The sequence below is a fragment of the Empidonax traillii genome, unplaced genomic scaffold (genome assembly GCF_003031625.1).
Source record: "Empidonax traillii isolate 1590-97213 ecotype Southwest subspecies unplaced genomic scaffold, ASM303162v1 scaffold766:size301553, whole genome shotgun sequence".
Lineage (NCBI taxonomy): Eukaryota > Metazoa > Chordata > Aves > Passeriformes > Tyrannidae > Empidonax > Empidonax traillii.
This window is the reverse complement of record NW_020955959.1, coordinates 186,137-206,342: the sequence shown is the minus strand read 5'-3', so window position 1 is coordinate 206,342 and position 20,206 is coordinate 186,137. Positions and strand designations below refer to the sequence as shown.

At 54.3% G+C, this 20,206-nt stretch overlaps 2 protein-coding genes across 4 annotated transcripts in view; one reads left to right on the top strand and one right to left on the bottom strand.

The window, feature by feature from the left end:
* NSD3 (nuclear receptor binding SET domain protein 3) overlaps positions 1-9,911 on the bottom strand; it is a 32,496-nt gene extending 22,585 nt beyond the window's left edge. For 2 of the 3 annotated variants that reach the window (XM_027901231.1, XM_027901232.1), the window contains exons 1-5: positions 9,663-9,911; positions 3,614-4,335; positions 1,205-1,273; positions 589-748; positions 34-188 (exon numbers count right to left, since the gene is read on the bottom strand). In XM_027901231.1, coding sequence (XP_027757032.1) covers positions 34-188; positions 589-748; positions 1,205-1,273; positions 3,614-4,291 — 1,062 coding nt within the window. In that variant the 5' untranslated portion in view covers positions 4,292-4,335; positions 9,663-9,911. The remainder of the gene's footprint in view (positions 1-33; positions 189-588; positions 749-1,204; positions 1,274-3,613; positions 4,336-9,662) is intronic. The other variant, XM_027901233.1, reaches the window with a different exon arrangement.
* A 764-nt stretch (positions 9,912-10,675) lies between these two features.
* Positions 10,676-16,925, top strand: LETM2 (leucine zipper and EF-hand containing transmembrane protein 2). The gene is made up of 10 exons (XM_027901236.1): positions 10,676-10,925; positions 11,262-11,688; positions 11,814-11,957; positions 12,291-12,425; positions 12,772-12,975; positions 13,712-13,831; positions 14,229-14,333; positions 14,467-14,553; positions 15,212-15,286; positions 15,594-16,925. Exons 1-10 carry the CDS (start codon positions 10,882-10,884, stop codon positions 15,642-15,644), a joined length of 1,392 nt encoding a protein of 463 aa, XP_027757037.1. The 5' UTR covers positions 10,676-10,881; the 3' UTR covers positions 15,645-16,925.
* Positions 16,926-20,206: the final 3,281 nt, after the last annotated feature.

Below are 20,206 nucleotides of genomic sequence, written 5' to 3'. Positions count from 1 at the left end.
CAGATGACTCCCCACAGCCAGTGCCCCCCATACCTTCTGCTTCTCGGAGTGGTTGCTGGCTTGCTTGGCAGCCTCTGCCAGTAACTGCTCGTACTGTTTGTGCCCCTGGTACTCCCGGACGCGCTTCTCGTGCACCCAGGCCCGCTCTGGCTGGTTGCTGAAGAACTGGACGTGGTATTCCCGGGCACCTGAAAGGGAAAACACCCATCAGCGCTTGTGTCAACACTGCTCTGCTTGTTCAGCTTGAGCTTTTCTCCCCACCACGGCTCCGCTCCTGCTGGCGGAAATACCTGGCTGGAGTGCAGAAATACCACGGGTCTGGATCCAGAACAGTTTAGGGTGGAAGATCAGCAAGCCCTGCCCTCACTGAACACTCTCATACTGACTTGAGACAAGCAGAAGCACCCGTGCACAAGCCCAGTGCGCAGAGGCTGCTCTGCAAAGGTGATTTACCAGGTGTTAGTTCTGGGCCCGTCAGGACTGTCCTGTTCAGCACACGCAGAAGTAACCCAGCAAAGCAAAGATACTTTTAACAAAGGAACAGCTACAGACACAGGACACGCTGTAGCAAAGACCTTCCTCCCTTACCTCTTGTATTTATTTTGGTATGCACGTCAAGCTGGGGATCACATGACACCATGCAAGGCCACCACGGGTAGGTCCCCACCTTGGACCAAACCAGATCGCCAACCTGGAACTTGACGTCATGGGGGGCTTGTGTGGGAAGGGACGGCAAGAGCTGCTGGACCTGCAGGGGAAACACCAGATTAATCCACAGGAGGGGACTCAGAGCACTCAGAGATGCACACACCATCTACTGGGACCTGCTGTTGTTCTCCCAGGTATCCCTGGGGTTCGATAATCCAACACAAGAGAAACATTCCTTAGACACATGACAGAAAGGAGCTGCACACAGCTGGGATTTACACAACACAGTCACTGACAAACCAAGACACAAAAGAGTAGCCCTCACCCCTACCCCAAAAACATTTCTACTTCCCAAACTGATTAAAAATGTTGCTTTTGAGATAAAATGAAGCAATAAATCCAGTACAAGAGATGCATTAACGCAGCAACGATTAGTAAGAGTTTCAAAGAAATGGCAAATGATTTATCACACAAATTAAGGGTTCAGTGGAATAAATAGTCCAAAAATAGTAACATTCTCTAAGTTCCAGAAGTGTTAATTGGTGTATGTACTAACCGGGGCTTCCTCCAGCACGGCTTCTTCTCTTGGTCTCTCTGAGAGTGTGCTAAGCCTCTCGTTTGGTCTCTAGGAAAGGGGTAACAACAGAGGGGAAAAAGGAAAACACAAACATAGTGAGGGGACAGTGAAACAACACTAGATAGTAGTGAAAAGAATAACTCGCTGAGAGAAAGGCAACCATGAACCCAGAAAACATGAACATGGCGATTCCTTGTGCCCAGTGCAAAACACAGGAACATCACAGTCCAAAAATACCTGTTTTCCCCTGCACTATTTACATAAAATCACACCTGCACAAAACAATGCTCTCCTCTAACAGGTGACAGAAGAACACACACTCAGGGACAGCAAATACAAATAATTCTCCACCTAAAATAATACACAGCTTCAAAAAAACCAGAGAACTACACGTGAGGGTATCCACAGTAATGTGGTGAGTCCCACATAAAACAACCAAAGTTGTACCAGAAGCTGTTTGCTCCTGTGAAGATGATCCCAAGTCACAAGTCTCACACCATTAACCCTAAAGGTGACAAAGGTTACACGAAGATGAAGTCATGCAGTGGAAAGCAAAATGGTGGGAGGACGGACCTGAGACTGCCCCAGCCAACTCATACCGAAAACCACCAGCACAAAACCCTGTTCCTGTCACAGCACTCTGTGTCTGAAACAGGGGTGGGTACCATGAAACGTTTATTGCAACACCATCTTTGGAAAGGGAAATGGAGGCCACAAGGAGGACAAAAGCAAGACCAAGATTTCTGCTAAATTCTGGATGACACAATTGACTAGGAACTTGGAATTTCAGAGAAAAGATTTTAGTTCAATCTGAGAAAGATGGAAGATTCCATTCTTGTGGTGAGCAGGTAACAGCAGCCAAACGGAGGGACAGGCACAGCTGAAGCATCAGGAGCAGAATGAGATTTCCTGGTAACAGGGGGGACAAACTGGTAAATTCAAACTGACAGCCTGATGTGGGGTGACAGAGTCTGGAGGAGAGGCCAGAAAGCAAGTGCAGCCCAAGCATGAGGGAGATGCCACTTGGGAAGTGTCTCCTGGCAGCAGCTGCCAGTGGGACACGGCAGCTCCTACAGTCACCTCACAGGGGCTCCAATAGCATCTCCAAGAGCAAAAAAATCCTGCCCCAGTGCGGCCATGGATGGCTTGGATTTTAAGTGGACAGTCCATTTCAAGTTTGAATTATAATGACTGAGCTTCATTAGTCAACTGTGATACTCAAATGTGGCAGATGCTCAAAATCTCAACACATCACCAACCTGGTGTCTGAGAGAATCCAACTCCCAGGAGGGAGGTGGAACAGTTATAAACTTGTAAATACTCCTGGTGAGGGTGTGGATGTGAAACCAGCCCATCTTCCAATGAAAACACCACCACCACTATCACTCCATCAAGCACAGGACCCGCTCTACCAGATCAGAGCCCTGATCCCTGCAGGACAGGATCTCCTCCCAAACCTCCCGAAAGCAACAAGCACCAAGGGCTTTCACAGACCTTACAAGGAACTCAGCTCCGTTCTGTAACAGCTCAGTCCAGCCTGTGCTGGGCAATTTCTGTCCTGGCCAGATACAGCAACTTCCCCATTCCTGGCACTCGCCAGCCTCTCTGCCACCCATCCCCTCAAACTGGGAAAGGCAGAAACCAGCACCACAGAGTGGGCAGGAACAAGCAAGAGAAAAGGAAAAGTACCAAAGCAGCTTATGAAACTGAAAGAGAAAGAATGAGAGATCAGGGAAGTGAGTCCTGTCTTTGTTTCCTGGAATCTCAGTGAGCACACCAGATGTACATCCCCTGGGTATGAACAACAAGGTATAAAACCTGACAGAAACAGGAACAGACAGTAATACTAAATCTCCCCAAAGTTTGCTGAGTCAGCTGGCACTTCTCATTCCCCTGTTGTTCTAGAATGCTCATTTTTACTGGTTCTGCCTATGCTACAAAGCTCTTCCTTTTGTGTATCACAATATTTAGAACACCTTTCAAAGATTAATTAAATGTTACAGTGCTGAATACTCCAAGTAACCTGACTTTCCACTGAATAATCCAGCACTATTTTGAGAGGCAATTTTAGGAACATGTGTGCTTTTGTCCCACAGCTCCGTCTTCAACACTGGCCAGAGCACAGCAAACTCTAAACATGCTAAAACATTAAATAATATTTAGAAAATAATAGGTAGCTTTTTCTAACATTTATTTTTTCCTATGCAGTCTTTTCACCAACACTGTGTTGTCCTACAGACACAGCTCCTGGCAGCCTCGTCCCAGGGATCTGCCGAGTAAGGAGAGCCTCAGGACCCAGTGTGCACCCAGCCAGAACCAGGACAAACCCTGCCGGACTCCAGCAGCACCACCAGCAGCACAGATGGCTGAAATGAGCATTCCACTTACATTTTGCTCCTCTGGTTCTAATTTTGGAATTTTGTGCGACTTGCGCTCTTCCGAGCGGGAAGAGTCGTGCTTGCTACTTTTTTTCCTTTTCTCCTTCCTCCCCTCGTGCTTCGCCTTAGCGTACTCCCTGGCCTGGACTTCATTCAACAGGTCCCCGCACAGGGAGGACTCAAACAATTCCCTGCCGTTCTGGATAGTTTTGGTTATTTTGAGTTTGATCTCTGGTGAGCCAGTCTTCTTTGGAATCCCCACTTGCGGAGCCGAGGCGGGGGGCGGAGGTGGCGGCTGGGGAGGGGAGGGTTTCTCCAGAACTTCGTGCGGCCTCGCGTTAGAGTTCTCCATTTGGTAATACTCCGGGGGACTGAAGGTCCTGACCGACCCAAAGCCGTTGGCCGAGCCGTTGGGATACTGAGCGTACGCCTGGTATTTGGCCTGGGGTTCGTACATGCCGATGGCCGGGGGGTACCCGTTGGTGATGGGGGGCAGCTCCTCCGCCGTGGGGTACTGGAAGCTTTGCTGCAGCGCCGGCTCGTACGGCGTCCGGCCCCCATCCTCAGCAATGTCACTGCTGCCATCAAAGGCCTCCTCTTGGCGGATGTTGGCGGAGTCAATGAGTTGAGGTGGTTGCTGAATTGTGTTTCCCATGATCCCTTGCATGAAAGAGAAAGAGAAATCCATTGTTCTGCTCCAGCATCCTTAGCTTTCCCTTTTTCTCATAGGGCCTAGAGGCAGGGGAAGGGAAATAAGAAGTCAGTGTAAGTTAAAAAACGATAATTAAGCAAATTAAACTCTTGAAGAAAAAAAGGGATCTTAAGACCAATTTCCCGCTCTCCATTCAGCAGCCACTCTTGAAGGGACTTAGAAGACTGGTGTTACTGAGCTTTTAGAAAGGGTTACTGGCACATCTTTCACGTGACCACTTTCTTCCTTTCCAAGACATTTAATGAAATATCAGAAGCAGCTATGAATGCTTAAAAACTGAGCCCAAGTGTTACAAAGCCAGAGTAATGGTGCCAAAATCCCACGGCCCTCTACGGCCCTCCCAGCTCTGCACTAGGAAGGGTTACTTCAACTGGACAGCACTTTCACCCTCTGGCACACAGATGAATCAGAGCTCTCCTGACAACACAGTCACTGCAAACTGCACGAGCCAGAAACACCACAGAAAGACCCTCAAACAACAGAGAAACCTCTCTGCTTCCTCCCTCCCCGCCTCATTGCCAAAATTTGAGGCATAAGCAGCCCTTAGGCCAGGAGGACCTGAGCCATGGGCTGCTCTGACAACGGCACGACGAGAGCAAGTGGGTCACTCCACCTCAGCTGCTGGAAAGCCCATTCATGTCCCAACCTCCTCCCTCCCCAGAAAACCAGAGTAGAATCTGCACTCACTGGCTCTTAGCAGCTATTGTGAGGAGGGTTATTCTTGTCTCCCTCCCACCTTATTTTAATATAAAGCACTATGTGGTTCTGAGCATCAGCAGATCTCCAAACCCTGAGGTTAATCATGGAATAAGATTCCAGGTGAGCACTAGAATACACATCTTCAGCATTTCAGTGCATATTAAACCACCAAAATCCAACTAAATCAAAGTTAGACTTCCAAAACTCAACTGCTGGCTCGGAGAAGGTGTTGGCATTCAGCTAAAGCAGCTCAATGTTCAACAGTGACCTGACCTGCAGGTAAGAAACACCTGTTTGCTTCCCACAAAGTCAGTTCAGCCCTTCCAAAGCAAACACAGCCCCATGGTATTTGTTCTGCCTGCGTGGGCACACGGGGAGGGTTACTGTGCCCTTTTGGTTTGGGTCTGAAACGACATTAATTCTCCCAGAGACACTTCTTCTAACAGGAATCTTCACAAATCCCTGCCCACGTGGAATTCTCACCCTCCCAAAGCTACGCATCTCAATACCTTAGCTAAGAGCTTTCCACACACAGGGAACTTCCCTCCTCAGAGACTGAAAAAAGCAACTGAAATTATAACAGGAACGAGAACTTGATCAGATTTGTGGGCCTGCACACTCAGATTAAATTGATGTTTATGTTCACCTTCACTGCCCTGGGATACCAACGCAGGGCTCATCTGTCACTTCATTTGTAATTAAGATGCTCACACCAAAGCACAATGACACATAACAGCACAAGGCTCTGCAGAATTCCCCTCACTGCAGGAACTTTTAAACCTCGGGGCTGTGAAAGCATTCCCTCCTCCACAGCTCTGTACAGCAGCCACCAAACCAACACAACTGTCACTGTCAGGGGACGTGGATCTCAGGGGCAGCACGTGGGAATGCACAGCAAGGTCAAAAACCCCAAACCACGCCTGTTCTGGGAAGAGGAAGTGGAACTGTTTGTACTATTTACCACCAAATTGTTGCTTTGCATCTGCCAAACCAAAGAGCAAACAGCAGATTTCCCACCGGGCTTTATTTTTAACCAAACCCAGGTTCAATCTTGTTTCATTTCTGAAATCTTGTCCCGAGAAGCTGTGACAGCGCTCCAGGCTGTGCCACTCAGCCTTGGGGCCAGTCTGTGCTGCACAGCTGGGACGCCCAGGCCCCAATTTGTGCCTCAGTAACTCGGTGCAGGCTGAGAACCAGGCCCACAGCTCCACTGACCTGCTCTCTGCAGCCCCAAGGCACCCGAGGCCACTCTCCTCCCACAGCTCTGACATCACCCAGAGCTCCTTCCTGCCCAGTCTCTCGCTGTCATCACTGTTAGCACACCCAGACTTTCCCACCCTGCTGCCTGCCCAAAACTCCCCATCAGTGGATCAGTTCCCAGATGCTGCCCAGGGAAGTGGCATCTGGGCAGCGTCAGTGAGAGGACAGGCCCTGGAACCACCCAAATAACAGCACACAGGGAGCAATCCTGAGCTCACAGCACTCTCACCATCCAAAGCTAAGGGAGGATTGCTTTGTAAAATCCCTCCCAAGCGTTAATGCAGAGAACACCCCACTGTCACTGGAGAGCTGTCCCTGCAGCAGAGACACGGCACCCAAACCACAGGGGAATGGGATTTCCAGCTGATCTTGCACAAAGGTATTCCAGAATAAATTCTTCTCACTACACCAGCAATTACTCTATTAACCCACAGCATCAGCCTCCTGTGAGCTGTACAATTTGGCTTCCAAACATGACCCCCAACAGATCCTGCACTGATACAACACTGGAGCTCGACAGATAAAGCAACAATTTCATCATTTCCAGGTTTATAGGAAATGGACACTTCACAGTAGCTGGAAACAACACGAAATCAACAACAAAACAACTTGAAATCAACACCTTCAAAGCTGCAATGGAATTTCTTAATGAGAGAAAGAGCTTCCTCTTTAAAACCCGTCTCCTTTTCCAGGGCTGACATGGACACAAGACTGTTTATAAACACTCGGGCTCTACACAGGGACATTGCTTCAGCAAATATTTTCCTGTTGCCCACTCACAACTCAAAGTATCAAAGGAAAAGGCAAATGAAATAAAACATATAAGCAGTACAGGATGAGGCAGGTCGGCCCAGCAGAGCTCTTCCTTAGGTGAACACTGCTGGTTTCAGTTCCCATTCTGAGCTTTTGAGCTCGACTGAGCAGAACTCGAGAAGTCAGTTCCACCTCCAACAGTGAGTGCTCAGTCACGGGAAGGTTTCACACAGGTTATGGATCCTCTGGGTCCACATTTTCACCAACAACTGCACTCATCTAAAGCAAGTTCTAGCATGAGAATGTTGCAACTTTGCTCTCAGAAAACAAACCTGTAGTTCTCCAGCCTCGCTCTCGTGCTGCAGGACACTAAATAACAACTGACCTCAGATTACTGAACAATTCCAGCCCCACATGATTGCAGCTTTTCTTCCTCCTAGAGAGGGAGTTCCACAGGTTTGGCTGAGGCTGTTCGTGGCCACAACAGGGAGAGACACAGCAGCTACTGATAAAAGTCCAGTACCCACATATTTTAAACCATTTTTCACCCTTTCCTGTTGACAATCCTGGCGTGGGGTTTACCCAGTCAGAAGGAAGTGTTTTATAGATGGCAAGTGTGTGCTGTGAGGCAGGACCCGGCCTGTCAGCTCCCTGAGGAGCTGGGAGCTCTGCTGTGAGTCAGCCCTGTGTGCTCAGAGCACTGTCACTGCCTCGTCACCCTGAGCTGGGCTTTCTATCAACAGGCTCGAAAGCAGAAGTTCCGGGATGCCTTTATGTACAAACACCAACGCAGCTCCCGTCCACACAGACCTAAATCAGAGAGAGCCCAACCTCTGCTCACACCCTGCCATCCCTCCTTACCCTCCCCAGATGTTCACTGCGGTTTCCCTCAAGCACCCAATCCAGCAGCACCCAATCCATGCAGCAGCTGCTCAGTGGCTGCTCACTGCTGGAGGTGTTTGACAGACAGACAAACAGAGCTGCCTGGCTGGACAAGCCAGGCCGGGCAGATGTTTGAAGTGATGCAATCACTCCTGCCCTCTGAAAACCTTAAGCCTGCAGTTCACACACAGCCCCGAACCTTCCTTCTCCCCAGAGCTGAGCATTCCCACTGCTTCCAGTCACATCAAACACCACCCAGAGGGATGCTGTTATCACCTGGAACAGCATCCCGGGGTGCTGGAACTGTGTGAACTGCAGACCCAAATAAACAACTGTTCCTACTGATCCCTGGGCCCAGCCTGCACCATCTGCTTTGTCCCTCTCTGCTCTGCATGTCCTCAGCAAATCCCACAGGCAAAGCTCTATTTACACACGCTAAGACAACGCCAAGTTTTCACTCGCACAGGATTCCCTGACAGGGAACCTGCAGCCTGTGGATTTCTCCTGACTCCAGCTGGACTGAGCTGTCCCTCCTGGCAGACAGTGGAGGTGAATCAGAGGCCTCATGACAAACCTTAAAGCACGAGGTGAGGCTGCTTCCCTGTGCACCTTTGTGAAGGTGGTTTGTGTTTGGTTTCTGAATGCCAGAAGAAACAGTCACGTCTGTAACTGGGCTCGATAAGGCCACTTTGAACAAGTTTCCCACGGTGCCACAGAAAGAAACGATTTGGCCAGCAGAGAAAAGGGGGTTTGTCTGGAAAAGGAGCTTAGAGACTCGTCTGGTCTGAGAGCCGCGGGATTCAAACGGGAAACGTGGAGCAAAACCTTTGGTTCTTCAGGGAAAGTCGCGGGCTGAGACTGACATGAAACCACAGGCAGAGCTCGGGCAGCACCAAACACTGTAATGTCGTGGCAGGCTGTCACATACCACAGTCAGGGCAAGAACCACAACGTGTCTTGTGGGAATCACCCCAAACTCAGGCAAAGCTGCCCAACTGAAAAACGCAAAATAAATAAGTTTGTATTAAAACAAAACATACAGCCTTTGACTGTCATCCTCCGCTCTTACCCTGCACCTTCACAAGGCAGACACTCAGGTTTTGGATCAAAATCTTTTCAAGCAGTTCATTAAAACATTTAATAAAAAAAAAAATGTATCCACCAAAGCATTCACTGTTGCATCTCTACAAAAGGCCACTAAACAGTCATTAGAACAGGGTTCAATTTTTCCTTCAGCTATGATTACTGGCTACTTCATGTTGTCCTTTGGGTTGGTTGGCGTATACACAACTACGTTATCATTAAGATTTCTTTTAAAAACAAATTGCACTGAAACGAACGAGCGTTACTGACACCCAAACAGAAAGCGGAGCGAGACCACAACAAAGTGCAGCGCAACGCAACAGCACCGAAAAAAAACACCCCAGCCCAAAAACCCCACAACATTCGAGCAACAACAACAACAACAGCAAACCCGAGAACGGTAAAACCCTTTTTCTGGGGGGATGGGGGGAAGGGAGGTCACCGCTTGGGTGGAACGCCGAGTTTCTGCTCCGCAGGCGGGCAGCGCGGGGCCCACCCGGGGGGAAACGCGCGGGGGTCCCGGCCCTGCCCGAGGGTCCTGGCCCTGCGTGGGGGTCCCGGCCCTGCCCGGAGGGGCCGTGCCGTGCCCGGCCCGGCGCCGCTCCCGCTCCCGCAGTAACATGGCGGCCGCGGCCCCTCCGCCCCGGGGCCGCCGCGGGCCCGCGCTCACCTTCAGTCACTTCCATTCTCACGGCCCCGCCGCGTCCGCCCGGCCCCGCGCAGACAAAAGGCGGCGGCGGGGGCGGCGCGGGGCCTCCTCCTCCTCCTCCCGCCGCACCAGCGAAGGCCGCGGCGGAGCCCCGGCCTCGATTTCCGCGCCCCCGCCGCTGGCGCCGGGCTCCGCCCCGGGGGGGGAGGGAGGGAAGGAGGGAGGGAGGGAAGGCAGGCAGGCAGGCCGCCCGCCCCCAGCGCCCGGCGCGGCCGCGGGAGGCGCTGGCGGGGCCCGGCGGGTCGCGGCGAGGGCGGCGCTGGCGGCGGGGGGGCCGAGAGAGCGGCCGCTCCGGTGCGGCCCCGCCGAGCGCCTCCGCCTCCGCCCGCCCCCCGCCGCCGCCGCCGCCGCCGCACCGCGCCGCCGCGCCGCGCACGCGCCCCCCGCGGCACCCCATTGGCCGCTCCGGGCGGCGCCCGCCGCGGGGCACCACGGGAGGTGTAGTCCGAGGGGAAGGAGAGGGGTCTGGGTCTGGGTCTGGGTCTGGGCCCCTCGGGGCGGGAAACACAACCGGGGAGGGTCCCGCAGGGGTTGGAGGGTGGGAATGGCAGCCTCCACAGGAACAGGAGCGCTTCCCCTCACTCCCGCAGGGAAAACCCTCTTCTAGGCACAAAACTCTGAAGAACGTGTTTAAATCCAAGAGGCGTCCAGCAGCTCCCGGCCACCTCCCCCTGGAGTTACCCCCGGCCCTCCCAGGCTGAGCCCCCAGCACAGGGCTCGGTCACGGCCCGGTCGTCATCGTCCCCCGTGACGTCACGCGCTGCCCTCCGCCTCGCGATGGCGTCACGCACCGAATCCGTGACGTCACCGCCTGCCTTCTGATTGGCTGGCGCCGAGCGGGGGGGGCGTGGCGCGGCGCGATGGCGTGACCTGCGTGGGGAACCACAGAGAGTGGGGGGGTGACGCGACGGGCCAGAGCGGCGCGCGCGGGGCACGACGGGACGGGACCGGGGGGGGCCGGGAGGAGCGCGGTGAGGGAGACCGGGACCGGGATCGGCACCGGGATCACCGGGATCGGCACCGGGATCACCGGGATCGGCACTGGGCAGCAGCAGCGCGGCCCTCCCCGCTGCCGGCAGCGGGACGGGGATGGGTTCGGCCGGGCCCCGGCGACCCCCGCCGCACCCCGGGCGCTGCCGGGGGTGAGGGTCCCGCCGCCCCCGGTGCGTCCAGCGGAGCCATGGCCTGCGGCTGTCACACCCTCCTGGCCGTGGCCAGGGCCAGGTAAGCCCCGCAGCCCCTCCCGGAGCGGGGGGGTCTGGGCCCTGCGCTGGGCTGGGGGTGAAGATGTGGGGGTGTTTCTTGTTGTTTGCAGCTGGCACGTTTCATCCCTTCCCGTCGGTAAAAGGGCTCCCGGGAGGCACTGGGGGGGTCCATGGTTATTCTCCCCCAAGGGAAGGGTTGTTAGCACGGGAGGAGTTCTCAGTGTTTCACCCCTTGCTGAGGGATCAGAGTCTCGGCCACGGAATCAGTCTCACAAATGAACCTGGCGCTGAGAGCGTTGATTTGGGGGTGACGCCTCAGCTTCCCTGCGCTGTTCTCACGGAAACACCTCTCCAGTTTCAGGGGCTCCCATCTCCTCGCACCCCCCAGCCCTTCCTTCTCCCCGGCCCTCGCCCTCGTCCAGCTGGTGGATTCCCAGTTATCCTGGACTTCCAGAGACTCCCAGGCGCCTCCCTGGGCGCTCCGTGCCCGCCTGGGTGCTGCCCTGCCCCGCTCACCTGCCCACACCCTGCACACCTGCCCACGGCAGCAGCAGCTCCGAGGGGACCCTCCTGCGGGCCAGGGAGCCAAACCCACCCGAGCCCCGGCCAAACAGCTCGTGGGGGCTGCCACGGGCAAGAAGCCTCTGCGCCAGAGGGTCGTGGAGGAGCTGAAGCACTACTACAACGGGTTCCACCTCCTCTGGATCGACACCAAGGTGGCTGCCAGGATGGTGTGGAGGCTGCTCCACGGGCAGGTGCTCACCAGGAGGGAGAGGCGGAGGGTGAGTGCCACAGCACCCAGCTGAAGTGGTGCAGTAAGAGGCTTAGCCGCTCCTTTGGACACATTCTGTGTGTCTGGCTGAGTGATAATCTCAGGATAATCTCTGCTGTGCTCTTCTCTGGGCAGCTGCTGAGAACCTGTGCAGATCTCTTCCGGCTGGTTCCCTTCCTGGTGTTTGTCATTGTGCCCTTCATGGAATTCCTGTTGCCTGTGTTCCTGAAGCTCTTCCCTGAAATGCTGCCCTCAACGTTTGAGACGGAGTCAAAAAAGGTTTGTGTCCTGCCCGAGGCTGTGGGGTATGTGCACAGCTCCTCAGAACATCTGTGCAGCTGCACAGAGCTGCTCTTCCCTGGAAAGGAGGATCAGCCTCACCCACATGTCCGGGTCAGGCATTCCCAGCTTATTCCTGAGCTGAACAGCAGGGCTGGGCTGGGAGGTTGTGCTGTAGGGATCAGCAGGAATGTGCACAGCAATTCCATTTCCTACAGTAACCAAAGCCTGGTGCTTTCAGAACCAAAGTCTTATTGCATCTCTTTCCCAGAATCCCCTCCCACCTGTTTTCCAAATGGAATTTCTAATTATGCTTTATTTCCTGGGGTGAAGGAAGAAAAGCAGAGGAAGAAGCTGAATGCAAAGCTGGAGTTAGCAAAGTTCCTGCGGGAGACCATTGCAGAGATGGCCAAAAGGAACAAAGCAGCCACAGGACAAGGGAAACAGTTCTCCTCGTACCTGCACGAGGTAGGACAGGCCGTGCTGGGGGTGGCAGAGAACACAGGATTTGGACTGGGGCTGTGGAGAGGTTTGGCAGCACAGGGCTGTTACCTGGGGGCCTCCTGCAGGTACCAGCTGTCAGAGCTGTCAGAGCTGCACTCACAGGAATTCCCATCCTGGAACAGTGGAAGTTTCACCCTGTGAAACCTCTCCAGTGGCCACTGGAGAACAGTTTCACTTTGGCTTTTAACTGTATCACCCTGTTTCCATCAGAGGCGGGAATTCCAGTGTGAGAAGGGGGGAGAGGGCAGGGAAGGGAGAGGGTTCCCAAAGGGTGATCCTGCTGAGGTTTGGCTTTTGGCCCCTGGTTCAGATCCGTCACAGCGGCCACCGGCCCAGCACGCAGGAGATTGTCCGCTTCTCCAAGCTCTTCGAGGATGAGCTGACCCTGGAGCACCTGGAGAGGCCACAGCTGGTGGCTCTGTGCAAGCTGCTGGAGCTGCAGCCCATCGGCACCAACAACCTGCTCCGCTTCCAGCTGCTGCTCCGGCTCAGGACCATCAAGGCAGATGATGAGGTGGGCCTGGAACAGCACAGATGAGCTGCTTGGTGGAGTGTGTGCTCTCAGGCTCTGCCCTCTGAGCCACTGCTGTCCCCACACCGACCTCAGGGGGGAATTTGAATAGGAGTCAGATCCTCCCCGTGAGAGATCCCAGAAGAAAACAGAATGAGAGTTCTTCTCCCTGCCCCCTTGCAGCCTTTGGGGAACCACAGCAAAGGTGGCACTGCAGATACTGTCACTGTTTAAAACATTTCATTCTGGAGTCGTGCTAACTCGTAAAAAAAGGGAGGTTCCAATTCTGGGATGAATATTGCATGGGAGCAGCAGATTTTAAACATCTGAATTCAGTGGGAGTTTATGTTAGTGTACAAAGTGGCTGGATTTATTTAGCCTGGAGGGGGCCAAGGGAGAATCCCCTTGTGGTTTTCAGCTGCATAATGGGGTTATTTAGAAAATGGAACCAGACTTAGAGATGCAGAATGGAGGGATAACAGGTAATGGCCATAAGTTGCAGCAAGGAGAACTCCAACACGATAAGAAAAAAAATTAAAATCAGTGAGTAGGTAAAGAGTAAAACAAGTCACCTGGAGGCTGTGAAATCCCCATCCCTAGAGAGGCTCAAGGCACAGATGGAAAATGCTGAGCAGTTCTGAGCAGGAGCTTGGACTGGGGGCTCCCAGGAGTTCCCTTCAGGTTCGTCAGGGGCTGGGCTCAGCCTGTGCCAGGGTAGGAAGGTTCCTGTTCCTTGCAGATGATCGCCAAGGAAGGCGTCGGCGGGCTGAGCGTGCTGGAGCTGCAGAGCGCCTGCAGGGCCCGGGGGATGCGCTCCCTGGGCATCTCCGAGGAGCAGCTGAGGGAGCAGCTCGGGCAGGTGAGTGTGCCCTGGCCTGAGCTGGTGGGGAGTGAAATATGTTTTCAAGCTTCTAAAACAGCTAAGACTTCAGTACAGATTCTGCTGGTCTTTGTAAGCATCCAGACAGCTTGGAGACACTGCTGTGGGTGCTGCGTTTCCGGGAAGCTGTAGGTGATTCCACGTGCTTGGCTGTTTGCCAGTGGGGATGTTGGTACCTCCCCAGTACTGGAGACTTCCTTTCTAGTGTCTATTCCATACAGTATTCCTGACTCTTCAGAACCATTTCTTCTCATTGTGGTGAGCTAAAGCTCTATTAGCCAAACTCAAGGTTGCTTTAAGGACAAAGAGTGCTGCATAAATGAGTACCCACAAAGAGCCACATGAAATAACTTTTCCTTCTGTTTTCTTCTGACAGTGGCTGGATCTGCATTTAAAGGAGAACGTTCCCCCTTCTCTGCTCCTGCTTTCCCGTGCCTTGTACTTAGTAGACCTAAAGCCACAATGTGTTTCCCAGAACAAGGTGAGCTGTTTGAATAAAACTTCCAGGTTAATAGTTCAACCATTACCCATTATAGAAATGAAGGACTGTGACAGGAATCTTGTTCTTTGATCCTACAAGTGGACTGAAGTTAGGTCTCTGTGTTCTTCCCCAGACAGGGGAAGCTGCTGGAGTGGTGAAATCCGTGCTTGAAGGTCAGGAGACCCTCCTGGATCCTGCCCCTGTTGTACAGGGAAGGAAGGTTAGAAAACAGCAGCCTGCAGGCTGGAAAATGTGTGTAGTGCTGCAGTCGTTGGGAGCTGAGTGTGAACAAACCTTTCCAAGGCCGGACAAAACCAGTGTTTGACACCAGGGCACAGAGCACAGTCTGGTTTTTATCCCCTGCAAGAACCTCACAGCTGCATGTTCTGACTTAGGAGACAAGGGATCTGCTGTGACACAACTGGTCCCCTTGCTGGGAACAGCTGGTTGCTCAGTGCCATGGTACTGGCTTTCAGCCAAGGAGCACTCAGGAGCTTCTAGTTTGGTTTACACCTCAGCCCAGGTACATTTAGCTCAGAGAAGATGGTAAAAGGGGACTTGTTTTCAGCTCTCCTACTGTATTTGGGCCAAAATATCTAGAGTAAGAAAGCCAGAGCATATGGTTCTCAGCATCAGGCTGCAGTGAGTTCCTTAGATTAGTCCCAGCTGATAAAGGCAGGAATTAGAGTAGAGAATACCGTATCAACTGCCAGAAATATTTCCACATAGTTAAATTGTGCTGGGGAAACAATGGGAATGCCAACACAGCTTTCACAGAGTGAGCAGGGAACAGCCTTACTCAGAAGGGAGAAAGGGCTCTACAGGGTCTAGCCCCTTCTGAGAGGGTTCTGTGACTTACAGCCGCTTTTTCCTTAAAGGATGAAGAATTTGTGTCTCAGCCAGCAGAGAAATTGCCAGTCTCAGAAGCGTCAGTGAAGCCTCCCCCACAAGAGGTGAGCTTGTCAGGATCCTTATGTAAAAATATTTCTGCAGTGATTATCTTCCTTCTGCCCGTTTTCTTTCTGTGAACATTTCATTTCAACTCAGCTGCTCACGTGCACATCTGGGATGCTGCTCAGGGCAAGTTTGGGAGTCCAGACGGACTTTCATCTCCTTTAACCTGAAGAACTTTGCTCTTCATCAGCTGTTACTCTCCAGAGCAGCTTCCCATGGTAAATGGGAAGACACTTCCAGGAAAGACTTTTGCAGTTCAAGAAACATTTGCACTGCCTAAAATCTGTCCCTTTCTCTTGCCCCTAGACCAAAATGGAAGCGTCCCAGGGCAGCAAGGCCGGCGCCAACGGAGCCTAACCCGGAGCCAGCACTGCTGGGGAACAGCTTCCATCTCCACACCTCCTGCAGAGGGCACGGGGATTTCCCAGGAGGCTGCTCTACACAACAAGGCATCAGTAGCCCTCAGGGGCCTCTCTGTCTGTCCCAAGCTTATTAGCAACTAGGCCAGTGCTGTCTGGATGGCCCCAGCTTCTCTTTTTGTGCTGGATCCCTCCCCCTGCCACTTTAACTTATGGTGTAAATATGTTAATAACGGTGCTGCTGTCTGTGCTGTTCCTGAGCAGGTGTTTGTGCTCCCAACCTTAGCAAAGGCGGCTTTTCATGTCAGAACAGCCTGGGCATGGAACGAGCTGGGCTGGGGTCCAGAAAAGCCTGCTCTGCAGTGTGAAATCCTCTGCAGGGATGTCCCCACACACCCAGGGCCAGCAGCTTGCCCTGAGCATCACAGCTCTTGGTGCTGGTTAGGGTGGTTTAACCAGGGACCAGCACAGAATACAATGGGTGGCCATTGTATTTCACCATCACATTTGTGCAGAGGAAGATAACTACAGGAGAGGAGGGAGCAGCACTCCTTGGTGCTGTGGTGGAGCTGAACTGCTCAGGAAGACTTCAGACCTTGCTGGACAGGAGCAGAGCAGTGACAGGAACAGCCTCCACCCCGGGAGCATTTGCATCCCCCAGTGAGAGCAGTGCTGGTGCCACACACTGTGACAGAAGCAGACTTGCACTTTCAGGATCCCTCTGGGTCATGTGAGGGAGCAACCCAGGACCTGCACACATATCCCAAGCCTGAAGGCTTGGTTAACCCTTACCAGTCTCAGAACTACACACCAAGTGCTCTCATACTTTACAAACCATCTCCTCACGCACTCCAGCAGGGACTGAGTTTTTGCCAGACTCCCAGAGGACACTGAAAAGCTGTTTTTAGCATTTCTTAGATTTTTTACTGTCCTATATAAATGCTTGGAAATTACTCACATGGATTTTAAATATGTATATTTATACTTACTGTAAAATTAGATTTGGTGCTAAGTAGAATGAAATGTCTCTTCCAGAGGTCAGGCAGCCTTTAGAACAACCCGACTGAAAAGCCAGTTCTCCAAGGTCAGGTGTGAGCAGCACTTTAAACCTGTGACTTCAGGCTCCTCCAGTAACGCAGAACCAGCTGTCAGGTGTTCTGTGTCCTCAGCTCTGTACCTGCAAGCCCTCCTTGTTCATCCAGCCCGTCCGTGGCTCTGGATCTGTGTTTAATAAATGGGAACAAATGTTATTTCAATAAAATAATCTTGCTGTGGAGTCTCTGCTGCCTCTTAGCATAGCGTGGGGGGGGGGGAGACTGTGCTGGTGCCGCTTTCCTATTGAGCAGAAACCTCGTCTGCTTGATAACCTGGCAGTTCTTTGGACAGAACCATGGCCTGGCATGGGGAATGCCCTTTACCAGAGGGTCCCTGATGCGGAGCCAGGGCTGGAAACCTCCTCCAAGAGGGGTGTGGAGGGTGTTGGGCACTGGGAGCACGGATACCACACACCAGTGCCACCTGAGGAGGTTGATCCCTGTCCCGCACCGGCCGGTACAAGCTGCAATCCCATTACTGTCGATGGTTTCCCAGCCCCGCCCCGCTGCCCCAGCCCCGTTCAATACTCACCAGCACCATTCCCAAGGGAGGTGTAGCTCGGCTGTGCACGAGTCTCACCGGCCAGCCCGAGCTGGAGGCTGTGGAGCAGCTCTGTTTGTTTGCCTGTCCGTGCCTGGCGGCCCCACGAACACCACAGCGTGTCCCGGGAGCAGCGTGGACGCTCCCACGGCCAGCGCCGCTGAGCGCCGGCAGGTCGCAGCACCGCCCCAAAATGGGCTGCTGGGAGGCGAAGCATTTGGAAACACACCCAAACAGACCCAAAAGCCTCCAAAACAGACGCAGAGAAACTCGGCAGAGCACTCGGGGCATGGGCAGGAGGGGAGGCCCTTTCACAGCCTCAGTTACACCAAAATGTTCCCTAGAGAACAACAGCAATCACCACCAGAGCACACAGCCCCGGGGCCGGGAGCACTCACCTGGATGCTCTGAGGCTGTAGGATGCAGGGCAGCTGCAGAAGAGGAACCCTTTTCCTGTTCCACTTTTCAAGGGACCCACCTGCACTCACCTGCCCTACCCAGCCCAGCACGGGGCTCCCTCGGGGCTTCTGGCAGAGCCAGGGGGTCCCTTCAGCTCTGCCGGGCTTTCTGGAAGGGAGTGCCAGGCCTGGAGAGAGCCCAGCTGGCACCTGGGGAGCCCACCGAGCCCTGAACCCCTCGGCATCCCCATCCCAGGGTGCAATCCCCTCCCAGAAACTGGCTCTGTTCCTCCCAGAGCGATGGCTGGCCTGGCCCGGGACAAGCACCTCGTTACTCCAGGAGCCTGGAAAGTTTTCGGGGTGTTAGGAGAGCTTGGAGTTGAATTTCAAACTGTCAGGGCCTTTTCCGTTTGCAGTGCAAGAGGCTGGCAGAAAATTACTGAGATAATACCCCTAATTTCCTGCAAATGGGTAATGTTCCCTGGAAAAACTGCCACTCCAAAGTCCTTGAATACCTCAGAAAGGGAACATCTTCTAGCTCATAATGCAGGATAACGAGGGAAGGCATCTCCTCCCGCCCGCTGTTCCAGTCTGTGCCGTCACCTCTGTTTGCCTCCTGTGTTTTCAATTTAGAAAGATCTGGAAGCTGGGGCTCGCTCTTCCCTGGATTTCCCGTAGTGACCCCCAGCTCCATGGACGAGCTCCTGGCTCCGTGTTCAGCCTGAAGCGAGCACAGGTTGTGGCAGAGCCTCCCAGGGGATCTGGGAACAAGAGCCAGACGGACCAAGCTGAACCCAAAGCAATCCCAGGCCGCTCACACACCCCTGAACAAACCCGTTTTTCAGACCAAAAACCCCTGCACCCCCCAGCTGCCCCCCCGGCCCTCTCAGGTCGTTTCCACCACAGGGCTCTCCAGGGGGATGTGCCCCGTGGGATGTGCCAGGACCCCAGGAGTCTTCCCAGACCCCCGGACCCTGCAGGCACACAAAGGGGAGAGGCAGCAGTTTTGCTCCATGACCCCCCGAGCTCGGGGAGGAAACGACCCCCGTGGAGCCCCATAAATCATAGGGCTCTGTTCTGCAGCGCTGGGCGAATGAAACACTGCAGAGATCCAAGGCTGTGTGTGCTTTGGCGTGAGAAGAGCTTTTCCAGCCATGCTGGTGCCAAACACCTTCCAGTCTCCCCTCAGCCTGGAGAACTGGCTCCTCCACCCTTTATCCTTTCCCCAGGGCATCCCTGGGCTGTCCCTGCTCCCGGTCCAGAGCCAGGTTTTGTGGCACTGTGTCCGTGCCATCCCACCAGTGCCGGGGCAGCGGCAAGTCAAGGATTTCTGCTGGATGCTGGTTGGGAACGTCTCCTGTGCCACAGCCAGCCCCGGGCCTTGCGTCAGCCTCTTCCCCAGAAAGCTGCTGGGGAAAGATGCCCCGGTCAGCACTTTTGGAAGAGATTAATATTCAGAGGGAAAAGCAGTGATTTAGCACAGCCCAAGCACAACAAAGGCCGGGATTTACAGCTCCCGGATCCCAGCGCCCGCATTCCTGCAGCCCTTCTGCCTCTGCTATAAACGTGTAACAAAGGAGACGGGGCTTTATCCCGGCCTAAAGTAACGTGGGACAAGGGCTCCAGCGCCAAACCCTGTGTGGAGCGGGATGGGGCTCAGATAGCAACGTCCCCGGGGTGTTCCCAGGGGACATGTCCCACTGCCCGTCCTGCTGCCCACGCTGCACAGGGCAGGGCCCAACGACAGCAAGGGTTTGGGGGAGCCACGTGCCCCCACGCTGTCTCAGCTGCAGCTGCACACATCTGGCTCGGGCTCTGCTCAGCTGTGGGTGGGCTGGAGCCGGCCGTGGGGGTCCCACTGACCCCGCAGCTGGGTGGGACGGGGGGACTGGAGGGCGGCCAAGGGGGCTGGGGCAGTGATGGCCCCCAGGCTGAGCGGGAGGAGGGGGCAGTCCCCACACACCCGCTGAGCCGTGCTCCGGGCCGCAGGACCCCGTGCCAAGGTGGGATGGCACAGGAGGTTCCTGTCATGGCTGGCAGCGGGACAGGGCCCAGCTCAGCGCTGGCAGAGGAGCCACGTCCTGGTCCGAGGCCAAGAGACTGTCCCGGCCCTGCACAGCCCGAGGGCTTTAAAAGGAGAGAAAGAGGAAGGCGAGGAGGAGGAGACAAAGGACCTGCTGCGAGAGCCAAACGCGGGGTGGGCCAAGTGCTCGGCAGCCACCAATGCCCAACACCCCCCATCCGCTCAGGGGAGGGGGGCACATCCCGCGGGCTTTGGGGTCATTTCCCAAGGGACCCCATCCCACCCACCTCGCAAGGGGAGAGCCTGGTGCCTGGCAGTGCTGGAAGGGCTGCAGGCACCCACTGGACAGGGAACCAGCAGTGCTGGGGGTGGCTTTGGTCCCCAAGGCCTTCCACAGCCCTGAGTGTGGGCTGCCTGCATGGAGGGGATGGCAAAGAGGAGCTGATTCTCCCTGCTGGGGTCCAGCATCCAGGCAGCCCTGTCCCATCAGCCTCCAAGGTTTCA

Coding starts and splice junctions, on each gene's coding strand:
- LETM2 (XM_027901236.1), top strand. CDS start 10,882: ATGGCCTGCGGCTGTCACACCCTCCTGGCCGTGGCCAGGGCCAG. Junction 14,554..15,211: donor CTGTTGTACAGGGAAGGAAG/GTTAGAAAACAG, acceptor TTTTCCTTAAAG/GATGAAGAATTTGTGTCTCA. Junction 15,287..15,593: donor TGAAGCCTCCCCCACAAGAG/GTGAGCTTGTCA, acceptor TCTTGCCCCTAG/ACCAAAATGGAAGCGTCCCA.